Source organism: Periophthalmus magnuspinnatus, chromosome 15 (genome assembly GCF_009829125.3).
Source record: "Periophthalmus magnuspinnatus isolate fPerMag1 chromosome 15, fPerMag1.2.pri, whole genome shotgun sequence".
In the NCBI taxonomy this organism is placed as follows: Eukaryota; Metazoa; Chordata; class Actinopteri; order Gobiiformes; family Gobiidae; genus Periophthalmus; species Periophthalmus magnuspinnatus.
In genome coordinates this window covers 13657507-13671647 of record NC_047140.1, presented here as the reverse complement: position 1 = coordinate 13671647, position 14141 = coordinate 13657507, and the positions used below count along the sequence as shown (strand labels likewise).

General features: G+C 41.4%; 1 protein-coding gene across 1 annotated transcript; it reads left to right on the top strand.

The window, feature by feature from the left end:
• The first annotated feature begins 228 nt into the window (after positions 1-228).
• LOC117382946 (cationic amino acid transporter 2-like) lies at positions 229-12515 on the top strand. Its single transcript, XM_055227341.1, has 12 exons — positions 229-376; positions 1303-1688; positions 3211-3366; positions 3953-4115; positions 5140-5279; positions 6174-6396; positions 6469-6605; positions 6696-6798; positions 8679-8800; positions 10053-10219; positions 10961-11069; positions 11350-12515. Exons 1-12 carry the CDS (start codon positions 366-368, stop codon positions 11478-11480), a joined length of 1848 nt encoding a protein of 615 aa, XP_055083316.1. The 5' UTR covers positions 229-365; the 3' UTR covers positions 11481-12515.
• The last annotated feature ends 1626 nt before the right edge of the window (positions 12516-14141 follow it).

The window sequence follows — 14141 nt, the reverse complement described above, 5'->3', positions numbered from 1 at the left end:
TACAGAGCTGTTTTCTTTCCAACTGTAAGACTCATCATCATTTATGTATTAGGGCAAACTGATCATGTGGTTATCAGGGCAATATTTAAATTTATATAGAAAAACACTATAGTTTAAAAGTTTGAAGAGTCCATAATATTTATTTGAAAGAATATGAAGATTCAAAAATAGATAAATAATCTATAACTAGAAAGTCAATACATCTGTCACGCCCCGCCTCCTGAACGTGGCGTCTGATTGGCTGATTGGACTCAGGTGTGCAGCAGACAGGAGCAGGTCTGAGAGAGCCTCCTCACTGTGGATTTTATATGCTGAAAAAAAACCCAAAACAAACATAAGTACATTTGCAACTCGCCTCCTTTAAAATGGACAACAGGTACTTTTAGATTTAATTCATCCACAACTTGAGAAATTACTTGAAAATTCAGTGTTTAAGTCTATAATATTTGGAAGTTTGGTAAGAGTTTAGTTTTTATGCTTGTATTGCTTAACTCCAGTTCATGTGTCCATATATTTATGCATTTTTCAAATAATTGAAAGGCATTTGAGAGGTTGGACCACTCATTTAAAACATAGTTAACATAATTATATTTATGTTTTTACTCAAAATATTGCTTCATTCTTTATAGAAGTTTACGATTTCACTTCCTGGTTGGACATGGGCAGGAGACATATTTACAATTAATGTTAACAAGAGCCAAAACAAAAGATCTAAATCATAATCTAACTAACAGAGGTGCTGGGTTATACCTGGTTTACTTCTGAGTTAGTCCTGGTTGTGTACAGCTCTGGTGGGGAGTTCCTGTGTGCAGGGATCAGAACCAAAGGCGCTTTAGACCTGCTGTAGATCTGGTTCAGTCTTGGATTAGCCCTGGTTTAGTCCTAGTTTAGTGTGGGAGGTTTCTACTGTTCAGTGTCTATCAGAAGTGCTATTATTAGGGTAGTCTTGGTTTAGTCCTGGGTTAAACCTGACTGGTTTAGCGTTGGTTTAGTACAGAGTTTTGGGTTTTGTACTAGAATAATCCATTACAAAAATGTGTGAAAATGACATTAGTTATTATAATAGTTATGGTGTGACAAATAATGACAGCACTTTCCTTTTGTTAAATGAAGTTTTAAACTGTCAGAAAAATGTCTTCCATGTGGTTAACTTGTCCCTGTATTTTAGATGGAATTTGACACACTTCCTGTATTAGCCATCGTTTTATCCTTTACTTTTCTTCAAATTGCTGTAAAACTATGATATTTACTGTCACACCAAACCAAGCATGTGCCGTATGCACAAATCCCTTCTCTCCCCAGCCCCTTGGCCTGTGGATCCTGTTGGTCTAAAGTCCAGGTTTTGGTGCAGACTGTGAGCGTGAAGAAGCCCATAGACCCAGTGGGGGGTGACTCGGGCTTCTCTCGTCGCCTGAGCACCATAGACCTCATCGGGCTTGGTGTGGGGAGTACCCTGGGTGGGGGAGTGTACGTCCTCTCCGGTGAGGTGGCTCGTGAGGCGGCTGGTCCCAGTATTGTCCTCTCTTTCCTGGTAGCAGCAGTCGCGTCTGTGTTCTCGGCGTTGTGCTATGCTGAGTTTGGGGCGCGGGTTCCTAAGATGGGGTCTGCTTACCTCTACACTTACGTCACTGTGGGGGAGCTGTGGGCCTTCATCACGGGCTGGAACCTGCTCCTGTCCTACATCATCGGTGAGTCCCATGTTACATTGAAATGTATATTCCAAGTTTAAAATCACAGTATGCAAATTTTTGCCAAAACATTGTCTGCATTAACCAAATGCTTTTAAAGTTACACAAGCATGCGTCCTTACTGTGAGTGGGCTTGCATTTCCACAAACCTGCCTCCTGTTTGGCCAGAAGGAGGACCTTTTTTGTGTATATCCATGTAAAATGTTCTGAAGAATGGTTTTAACTTTATATTTCCATAGAAACATGCAGTTAACTTTACACTGGCAAAACGGGTTAGAAGTTTTTATGCAAAATAAGAAATGTTGTTGTTTCTGGATGAAATTATGGAAATCGCATCCTTTGTGATTTGCTAATTGTATCCATTCAAATCTTGCGACCCTAATTTGTACATACAGAGCAATTTATCAAATAACTCAATATTTTAATCAGTGCAGGAAATGACATGCAGGGATGTTTTGGAGGTCCACTCTCATCTGCAGCTGTACCTAATGACTTAAGTCTTGGGACAACTGGGGAAATCAGCTCTTGGCTTTAATCCCATGTGTTTACATTCATGTTGGATCATGTCTGTTCATTAACATGCACTGACCCAATCAAATAAATAAATGCATACATAAAATAAGTATTTGATAACATGTTTGTAGAAGTCGAAACTACAAAGTCAGCTGTCACAACTTTTAGAGTTGATTGTGATTAGCCTGTGTGTGCAGCTGAGGTTTTTTCAGAGAGATGGATATATTATTAAGGCCTGTTATACTAAGGCCTGGATAGGATGCAAGTTGTGTTCATGGAAGTATAATAAGATCTGGAAGAACTAAAAATGGCTTTCTGTTGTTCTCAGTGGCCTGAGCTCATCGTCGTGACATGCCAGAAATCTTTTTTTTTCTTGTGCATTACTTCCTGAATATTGCCTTAGTGCTGCCCACTGTGTGATGACAGAAACGGGCACAGCATGATCAGTTCTGACCAGTGAGAGCAATAACTGCTAGAGTGGAGCTAGCACATGCTCGGTGCGAGGCCAGGCTAAATTTGAGGCACTTTGAGGATTTAAAAATCCAAACGTTCATGTGAAAATACAGAGGAATCCCTTTAAAAGCCGACATTTGTGAAAGCTGTGGATGCCCCATCAGGTGAATACAGGCAGTTTGAATTCCCAAAAAATGCATTGTGTTCTATGGGAGAATTTTTTCTGGGCCGGAGCTCCTGAGAGCTGCAGTACCAATGGGGTGACCGCTAATCGATCTCACACAGGGACAGGGGGGATGTCTTATCCACTTCGTATTATAGATCCATGGTTGTGTTGCGATGGCAAATGTAACGATCATTTTTTGAGTGAAACAAGTGCAAACAGGGCCAGAAAATTCATTAATTCAAGTTTTTAAATTGACATGTAATGGTGTATTTGTGACCAGTACTCTAATGTCTTTGTCAGGACATGTTTTTCTCTGAATGATGAAAATGAATATTCACCCTACTGCATTGGTCGATAGTTTGTGCAGAATTGAACTGTGTGTGATAACAGGAACATCCAGTGTGGCCAAAGCATTTACCGGAGCATTTGATGACCTCATCGATAATGCAATTGATCAAACTCTGGAGCAGCACATGCCCATGAACTCGCCTGGTCTCGCCCCCTACCCAGACTTTTTCTCTGCAGCATTTGTCATGCTAATGGCAGGTACAGCCATGGAACTCCATATATTATTTTTTCAAGATTGATGACATATAGTTGTCTCTAGTGAAACAATATTTTCATTGCATTCTCCTATTTTCAAAATTCTATGTAACAGTAGTAATTTCTTTAATTTAACCACAAGATCTTGTACCGTAAATATTCACAGACATTTTTAACACATACTCAAGTTAATCATCATTGTCAGTTAAAAATACAAATTTGGATTTAAGCAGCACATTTTCATAAACCTGTGATCAGTGTGAGTTCATCGTCCCGTTTAGGTGTTTTATATTTGACAAAAAATGTGAGGATGACTAACTGAAAAAACTGTTTGCTAATTTTAGCTAGCTTGTGACTCTAATGTTTTGGGGTTTTTTTTGCCAACACAAATTAGGTCATCTGTTGTAGGTCCAATGAAGTTAGACTTAACTTTGTTTTAATACAATCTGACCAAAATATAGTAACTTCAGGCAAAGTAATGCCTCCGGTTAGCTTCACCCAGCCCCCAAGGAATGTTGATAGCCTCAGATGTAATGTATCTACAATCATTTAAACATTCTAACCTGAGTATTCACCTGTTGTGTGTCAGGAGTGCTGGCATATGGAGTGAAGGAGTCGGCCATCTTGAATACAATCTTCACTGGTCTGAATGTGGCTGTGCTCATCTTCATCATCATCTCAGGGTTTGTCAAAGGAGACATCAGAAACTGGAGGCTCAGCAAAACAGAGCTGAACTACACTGCACATATAAGGTGAAGAAACTCTTTATGAAAATATAAAAGTTAACCACTATATGTGCCTGTGTAGTAGTTTTTGTAGCGCTATTGTCCTTTAGTTCAATTGATGAAGTCTTAATCAATCAAAAAGCAAAAATGTTATTAGTTGACAAATTATTTTATTTAAATTATAAGGATATATATGCACAACAGAAAAATGGAGAAGTGACTGAGTTAGCTGAAGATTTGGCAGTGAATCAAGAATTATTTTTTTCCCCCCGTATAAACTTTTTTAAAAAAACACTTTTTCTTCGTATTTTTGCGTTTAAATAGTATTTTTTGTGTGAACTTCCATGCAGATGTTGTCTAGTGAGCGCAGTTTGGGTCAGATGCATAGAAATAGTCTTTTTAGTCAATTATTCAATCTGCAGGACATGTCTTTAGTCAACCAAGAGTTTCTTTAGTCCACTATTCATAGAATTTTTAGCCTAATCTCTCCCTTTTTAGTAAGTGTAAAAGCTATAGTTTGACACAATAAAATCTGATAATTCTAGTTTTTGCACAAATAACTTTGCTGTATTAATAAGTACTAAGAAATAATGCTAAAACACTTAACTTTCAAACATTTTTACTCTCAGGTATTTGTTAGATAGCAAAAAATAAATTGAATTAACTTAACATTTTGAATACAAAAGGCTTCAGTTCTGACGGAATAGATGGTCACTGCATTATATCTGTCTGGGAGGAGCTAATGGAAATGACTAACTGTCCCTCTGACCGGAAAGTGCCAGCTGTCCAATTGTCCAGCAAACAGAATTCCGTTGTCTTTTGTGATGAAACGTACATGGACGACTAAGAAACTGCACCGATGTTTGTTAGATATCTTTGTTTTCCTTTTATGGAGTTGTATTATGAAGTAGAACCTATCTTCAGTACAGTTTTTGACTAGTACCCATCTCTGGTTCAAAGCTGTGAGGCAAATTCACTCCTTGTTCCACCACAATACCAGAACATTAAACATCACTTCATGTTAAAGCCTGTCTGTTCTGGTCCTGTTCAGGAACCTGTCTTTTCCTCAGAACTCCTCCGACTCGCTCTTTGGGTCTGGAGGGTTTTTCCCATTTGGATTTGAGGGAACTTTATCTGGAGCAGCCACATGTTTCTACGGCTTTGTGGGCTTTGACTGTATCGCCACCACAGGTACAGCACAATACGACTCATAATACCTTTTGCTCTGAGCCATCAACCGTGTTATAATCTAGTTTCCTCATCAAAAACAAATGGAGTTGTGATTTGTATTACCCTCCTTCTCCAGATTTGTCTCTTTGTTTGTAAAGTTCACACACCTTCACTAGACATTTTGATCATGCCAGAGCTAAAATTACACTCATATCGAAGCATCTATTTGTTAGCATCATGTTGCTAAAAACAGTCTACCATTTGGTTTGCCAGACAGTTGATGTAAACCTAAAAAGACAGCTTAGTGAGTGAATTCTGGAGGTTTTGAGCTTTCACATGAGGCATGGCCCGTCCATATACTGAGAATGAGAAAAACTTGTAGTTGTAATTGTAGGATCTTTCTAATAATACTAAATAACAGATTTGTATAGCGCTTTTTCAACACTCAAAGACGCCTTACAGTGAATTATTCATTTATTCTACACTTGGTTTTGGTAAGCTACTATTATAGCCACAGCTGCCATGGGGACTGATGGAAGCAAGGCTGCCAATCTGCACCATTGGCCCCTCTGACCACCATACAAACGCACGCACAAACCACACTCATACCCGGCAGTAGGGGTAAAGTGCAGAACAACAGTTTTGCCACTAGCTCTCCACTGTGGCACCTGATATTCCCAGCAATCCAAGTACTAACCAGGCTTGGCCTTGCTTAGCTTCTGAGATCTGACTTTGACAAGCCAGTATGGCTACATTTTAAAACTGTAAGAGTGCTTTTTAGAATAACACTTAACTTTAATTTTAACCTTGAGTAACACAATCCAGTAATACAAATATCATTGTATAAATACTTGAACAAGTCATAATTAGAAAACCATGAAAGCTTACAATATTTACGTCCTGTCTCATGTCCAGGTGAGGAGGTGGAGAACCCAAAGAAGGCTGTTCCTCAGGGCATCGTGGTCTCTCTATTGTTGTGTTTTTTGGCATATTTTGGTGTCTCTGCTTCACTGACACTTCTGATGCCCTACCACCTGCTGGACTATCACAGTCCTCTGCCTGTAGCATTCGAGTACGTGGGCTGGGACCCGGCCAAATACGTTGTGGCTGTGGGCTCCCTGTGTGCCCTGTCCACCAGGTGAGGCAGATCATAATAGGTCTTTTTTGAAATAGTGAGGTTCAGATACACTTTGTTTCTCTATCTCCTCAGTCTCTTGGGCGCGATGTTGCCTATGGCTCGTGTGCTGTTTGCTATGGCCAGAGATGGACTGCTCTTCAAACCTCTGAGCTTCGTTAGCTCCAGACAGAGCCCAGTGCTGTCCACACTGGTCTCCGGAGCTGTGGCCGGTCAGTTACAGCATGATGCTGTGGGGCATGACACGGATTCAGCCCATAATATAAATTCCATAACATCTTCATATCTGTGTCTGTGCTCAGCCTTCATGGTGCTGCTGTTTGACCTCAAAGCCCTGGTCGACCTGGGTTCTATTGGAACCATCTTCGCCTACACTCTGGTGGCCGTCTGCATCCTTGTCCTCAGGTAAGAGATTGACAGTAGGCTACTTGTTACATATAATAACATACAATTAGTAAGAGTTAATTTTAGGGTTTTGTGAAGTCTGGTTACATCTTATGACATGTTGTTTCATTGAACTCAAAGAAATGGGTACATGGACCCCCCCCCTCCTCCCCCACTGCCCTCACAGTTTTGGAGCAGGACGTGACTAAGCTTTTCAGGAAGCAGAATCCCTGTAAGGCCGCGGGCCCAGATGGTGTCTCTCCTTCCACCCTTAGACACTGTGCTGAGGAACTGGCTCCTGTCTTCACAGACATTTTTAACACCTCCCTGGAGTCATATCACGTCCCAGCCTGCTTCAAGCTGTCCACCATTGTCCCCGTCCCCAAGAAGCCCAGGATCACTGGACTTAATGACTACAGACCTGTGGCGCTGACGTCTGTAGTCATGAAGTCATTTGAGCGCCTGGTCCTGCACCACCTCAAGTCCTTCACCTCCCCCCTCCTAGACCCTCTGCAGTTTGCCTACAGAGCCAATCGTTCTGTAGACGACGCCATTAACCTGGCCCTTCACTTCATCCTCCAGCATCTGGACTCCCCGGGAACCTACGCCAGGATCCTGTTTGTGGACTTCAGCTCTGCGTTCAACACCATCCTCCCTGCTCTGCTCCAGGACAAGCTCGCTCAGCTCAATGTGCCTGACTCCACCTGCAGATGGATCACGGACTTCTTGACGGACAGGAGACAGCGCGTACAGCTGGGGAAGAATGTCTCGGTCACTCGGACTATCAGCACAGGATCTCCACAGGGCTGTGTACTTTCTTCCCTGCTCTTCTCCCTGTACACCAACTGCTGCACCTCCAGCCACGACTCCGTCAAACTGGTTAAGTTTGCAGATGACACCACCCTCATTGGACTCATCTTGGACGGCAATGAGTCTGCCTACAGGAGGGAGGTGGACCGGCTGGTGTCCTGGTGCAGCAGCAACAACCTGGAGCTTAACGCCCAGAAGACAGTGGAGAAGATTGTGGACTTCAGGAAAGTCACAGCCCCCCTGCCTCCCCTCACCCTGACGGACTCCCCCATCACCACTGTGGACTCTTTCTGCTTCCTGGGCACCTGCATCACCCAGGATCTCAAGTGGGAGCCAACCATCAGCTCCCTCATCAAGAAAGCCCATCACAGGATGTTCCACCTGCGGCAGCCGAAGAAACGCAAGCTGCCGGTCCAGATGATGGTGCAGTTTTACACGGCCATCATTGAGTCCATCCTCACCTCCTCCATCACTGTGTGGTTCACTGGGGCCACTGCCAGGGACAGACAGAGACTGCAGCGCATTGTGCTCTGCTGAGAAGGTGATTGGCTGCAGCCTTCCATCTCTACAGGACCTGTACGTCTCCAGGACTCGGGGGCGAGCAGGCCGTATAGCAGCTGACACTTCTCACCCTGGACATGGACTATTCGAGCCACTTCCTTCTGGCAGGAGGCTACGGTCCATTGGGACCAGAACCTCTCGTCATAAGAACAGTTTCTTCCCCTCTGCTGTTTGTCTCATAAACACTTTATAATATTTGCACAAAACTGGACACTTTATAACACCGGTCACTTTAATAAGTCATGTTTGCACTGTTGTTCTGATGCTGCTGTTGTATATATTTTCTACCTTTTAAGTATTTTATTTGATTTTTAAGCATATCTTTTTTTAACTTCGTGCATGCCCTTATTTGTATTTGTATTTATTCAGTGTGTTTTATGTTTTATGTTGCACTTTATCACCAAAATAAGTTCCTAGTTTGTGAACTGTGTTCACAAACGATGGCAATAAAAGGATTCTGATTCTGAAGTAAAGGTAGTGTAATATAAATTGCACCACTGTCTGAGAAACCCCTGCACTTCTGTGTGCAGATACAGAGAAGACCACTTCGTCAGAAGGAGGGAGGACTTCAGTGTGATGGGTCTGCTTATCCCTCCACACAAAGCCACTTCACGGACCTCTAAGAACGTCCGGGTGCTCATCATCTGCATCTGTGAGAGACTAGTTACTAGACCACCCAGACTAGGGCTTAGACCAGCATCATCTGTATCTGTGAAAAACATAATTATTGTAGACCCACATCTAACAAACTCTGAACCCCACAGCAAATTACACTGGCAGCCATAATACTTTCAGTTGTGGAAAACATAATCATCATTATTATTATTACCTATTTTGGCCAGTTTCACTAAATCTTTTTAAAGAATACACATTGTGCTTGTGTCTGCTTTGTAACTGTAATGTATGACACCCATGGCTCATTATTCCATAATGAGCCACAATATTCATCTAAAATGACTTAATAAAAGAATAAAATCCGCTGACTTCAATGTTAGGAAACTGTGGTGCCCAAAGGGAGTTAATGTCACCATAAATACCATCACAATAAATATTCACCACCTCAAATGCACAGCTGCATAGTAATTAGTACCAAAATGACAATGCAGTGCTGTAGAATCCTGCACATACCATCAGTTAAGAAAATAAAATGAGTAGAGGGCAGTGGGCATATCAGTGGTGATGAAAGCAGGGATTGATCAACAATATGATGTCTTGAAAATAAATGATTCAAAATTATTGCTCAAACATGCATCACTCCAAATACAACTATGGGTGAGTAAATGGTGAGGGGAAACTACTATAATATGGTTTAAAAACTGAAAAAAGTAGATTTTGCACAATTGGTCTCCTTTTAGCTGATTAAATGCAATTGAAAAAATATATTCATATCATGTAAAAAAAACAAACAACAAAAAAGGCCCAGAGTTCCTCTAGATGGAGCCCATGTACTGCACAAACCATTGTTACTCATACAACAGTTTGTCATTTCCATTATAACCTCTCCCCCCAAATGATGTTGGTATATGTAACCCTCCTTCCTCTGTCTTCTCTCCCCTCTTTCCCCTCTTTCCGCTCTTTCCTCTCTTTTTGCTCTCTGTCTTCTCTGTCCCCTCTGTCTTCTCTGTCCTCTCTGTCTTCTCTGTCCTGTCTCCTTCCCTCTGTCCTCTCTATTCTCAATCCTCTCTGTCCTCTCTTCTCCTTCCTTCTCTGTCCTTTCTCTCCTCCCTCCTCCTCTCACCTTTCTCTCCTCCCTCCTCCTCTCACCTTTCTCCTCCCTCCTCTCTATCTCCTCTCTCCTCCTCTTTGTCCTCTCCCGACCTCTCTCATCCTCTCTTGTCCTCTCTCTTCCCTCCTCCTCTCTTCTTTTGGTTCTCTCTGTCCTTCCTTCTCCCTCCTCCTCTCAGTGCTGTTGGTTCTGGTGCTGAGTCTGCTTCTGTCTGAAGCCCTGGTCTTCCTCCAGTCTTTGAAGGTCTGGGCCGTGGTCTTGGTCTCAGTCCTGGTCTTCATCCTGGTCCTGGCTATGGTCCTGATCTGGAGACAGCCTCAGAACTCCACCAGAGCCTCCTTCATGGTAAAATGTGCTTATAGTAAGTCTCTAAGTTTCAGGTGTTTTGATGTTAGAATGGAGTTCTAAAACAATAGTTCCTGACCTTGTTTTCAGTTTCAGAGGGAGTCATTTCTCTGTGGTATACTTGGACAGTTAAAGCATAGATCTACTGAGCTAAAGCCTTTTATCATTGCCCAATTTTATCACACCTTTTTTTTTTTTTTTTTTCAACTCCTTTAAACATGTTCCTTTTGTGTTCTTTCTACTGCAACCCCAAAGTAGTGCTCAGTTTAAGGTAATCTATATCAGAGCTGGACTGGAGTTAAAAATATATTTTTTTTTGCTCATGATGATCAAAATTGGCTGCTCCATTTCCTCATGTATGTAAAGTAATAAATCATATTTTTTTTCAGATTTTAGTCAATTATTTGTAAAACTGTGTATATTCCAAGAGTGCATTTTATTGAACAAATCTAACATATGAGATTTATGAAATATGCTTAATACTCAGTGCTTGTGCCAAAGTATTTCAGAACGTGCAGTTTGAAAAAGTGGGCAGGGCTCCAAATCAGACAATGACATCCCTTTTCTCTGTCATCTTCTCCCCTCTCTCTTCTCCTCTCCTTGCCTCTCTCTTCTCCTCCCTCCCTCCCTCCCTCCTCCTTACTCTCCCCCTCCTCCTTTCTGTCCTCTCTTTCTCTCCTCTTTCTCTGTCTTTCCTTCTCTTTCCTCCTTTCTCCTCCTCGACCCTCTTCTCTGTCTCAGGTCCCGTGGGTGCCCCTGATCCCCGTCCTTAGTCTCTTCATAAACATTTACCTGATGGTGCAGTTTGGAGCAGACACCTGGATCAGCTACAGCGTCTGGATGCTGCTGGGTAACTTTTAAATACTACTTTACGCTTTGTACGTCTCAAGAACTATTTGTGACATCCCATAATTTGCACAGGGGTCTTGCCACAACAGGGGTTGAGCCAACACTACTTTAATGGAATTATGCACTTATGTTTGTGAATTAATGGTTTAATGATGTGTACACCTCATCCACCCATACTATACCCCGGTGTACTTTTTAATCTCAGCTCAATGCTAAATCTGAGTAAAGTTGTATTCAGAATAAAAGGTACTTATTCCTGCATTTGTGTCTTGTTCCCTGAGGTCTGGTGATCTACTTCTCGTATGGTCTTCATCACAGCACTCAGAGAGGACAGACTCACAGCGCACAGGAAAACTTTGCTCGCATCATAAGGAATTCTGTGCACTTCCAGAACCACAACCCTGCAGCATAGAACCATCAACCACCACATCCCTGCAGCACAGAACCATCAACCACCACATCCCTGCAGCATAGAACCATCAACCACCACATCCCAACAACATAGAACCATCAACATTTGTGCATCAGTCTCAAGATCCCAAGATGCTTTGAAGGACTTTGAGGACTTTTGATCATAGAAAATGTATGCATTTTAAAAATTTTAAGTTGATCAATACAGCAACATTAACACCTTTTCATCACTCTGAAACTTGATTGATTGTTGTGTGCATCTGCCCTCACCATCCTGCCGTCTTTAGTAAAATTCTTAAAACATCTACATCAAAAAATAATTTATAAAAAAGCTTAAGGAATTCTCAGATAAATGTAGTAATTTAACAGCTGAGACCGACCTGATTTGCCTAATAGTAAAAATAATGCTTTGAGTTTATATAGAACCTTTACAGATTATAAACACTTTATAGACTGCATTATTCACTCAGTCCAGAGCCACTTCTGTAGCCACAGCTGCCCTGGGGCTGACTGACAAAAATGAACATCTGAAACCACTACAGTCACGCAGAAATGATGGAGAAGTGTCTTGCTCAAGGACACAATGAATAAAATGTGCAGATATTTATATAATGTGCTGTTGAAAATACATTTTACATGTTGTGTGTGATTTACTGAAACCCTCAGTGTTTGTTTTAATTAGTGAATGTCTAAAATGTTCTAAAATATTCCAAGGTGACTCATCTTGTGTGTTCAGCTTTTAGCCAAAAGTTGAAGTTTTTGAATCTCTCATGTTTTATTGTGAACTGTCTTGATATGATGTTTTTTGAACAGATCTTATGAATATGTTTTAGATGTGCTGTTGAAGTGTTCTTGACTGATCAGTCCTGGATCTGAAACTGTTTAACCTGTGAATTTGTAATACTTTTTAATTTGTATAAAATAAATATTAATTTTAATTGTAAATTCAGGCAATGTTTTTGTTACAAGTTCTTCTAAGTAACTGATATGCAATAAATAAATAACCCTTTAGCCATTTTTAGGTGGCCTCATGTCGAAAAGCTCTCTGGTTTGATTTTCAGTCTAGCATATTATTGGAGGTTGTCTGAAGTTGTGCCACTGTATTTGGAATGTTTGCCCACCTACTAAAAGTTCTGTGGTTCAAATCCCAAATTCGACCCCATCTTATTGTGTGCTTGTAAGGTGCTGGTTTTACGTGTTGACTTCTGGTATTTGAAACAAAGAAGTTAGAATGCAGCATAAATGGCAGAAAAATAACAAGCACTCCTCCCTCCCCTCCCTCTCATCTCTCTCTCTCTCCTGTCCCTCCTGCCTTACTCCTCTCCCCTATTTACACCTCACACAGAGCTAGTTTGTCTCTCTCTCTCTCTCCCTGTCTCTCTCTCTCTTTCTGTCCCTGCTCCGTCTCTTTTTCTCTCGCTCTCTCTGTTTCCTGCTCACCTGAGCTGTTTTGTCTTTTTTTCTTCCTCCCTTTCCCCTCTTCTCTCTTCTCATTTCTCCCCCTCTCCCTTCCTCCTTCCTCTCCTTTGTCTCTAGTTTGTCTCTCCCTTGCTCTCCTCTCTTTAACCCCTCTCTCTCCCTCCTCCACTCTCTCTCTCCCCCTCCCTCTCCTCTGTCTCTAGTTTGTCTCTCTGATGGATGGCTCTGTCAAAAGTCTTCTCTGATAAACTCCTACAGCTCCGTTTCACACTGCGCCTCCTCCACACTCCCCTCTGGGCAGCTGAGGACCACCGGCAGCCATTTTGTGCCAACTCACCGCCCCGTAATGGAGGAGCGGCTCTAATCAGGTCAGGTGATTACAGCAGACGCCTGAGTGGGAGTTTTTACTTTATTAACCTTTTTGAGCAATAATAAACTTTATGAAAATCTGTGCTAATTTTATATAGAGCAATTAGATCGCAGACCTCTCCCACTTCTAGTTAGAAAGATCTGTAACCTGCTCTGTAGCTGTCTCCTTGACACCATTATAATATTTGATTGTAAATGTATAATATGTAAGTGCTCTTTAAAGACAAAATTAGATTTTTGTCCACAAATGTATTTTATAATATATATATATATTTTTTGGTTTATTTGAGTAGAGGTGAATAAACCGTGACTGTAGCACAGCAGTCCGATGCATGCATCATACTGCTTTTAGCTGGAGCTAATTTGTAGCACGTAAAATAGGAGAGGACAAATAAAACCCCCTTACCTCGAGCAGCAACACAAACCTCACAATATATTACAAACTCATGAGAATTTTGAACAGCTCCTGCCTCAAATCCACCAAGGACCAATCTCAACACTGTGGTTTGGGGTGAAGCACCAAAACAAACCCATCAGAATTACTTTTGTTTTCCAAGTGGAAAGTTTTTGTTACAGACATGCAGACTGACCGACCAGCAGAAGAACAGAGTCATCAAAAGTAAAGTTAAGGAAAACTTAAATGAAATATCAAGTATCTGACCTTTTTATCAACTACACTCTCAGTGAAAGAAAAATCAACTTACATGAAAATGTACTACCGTCACAACATATTTACTGTACATAATTAGAGAATATTGTATATAGCATAAGGAGTACTCAAAGAGATTTTATAGTACAGAGTTTAGCAGTTTGATGGTGACAGACATGGCAACACAGATGGATATAAATTAAGGTTAACCTTTATTGGGAAATG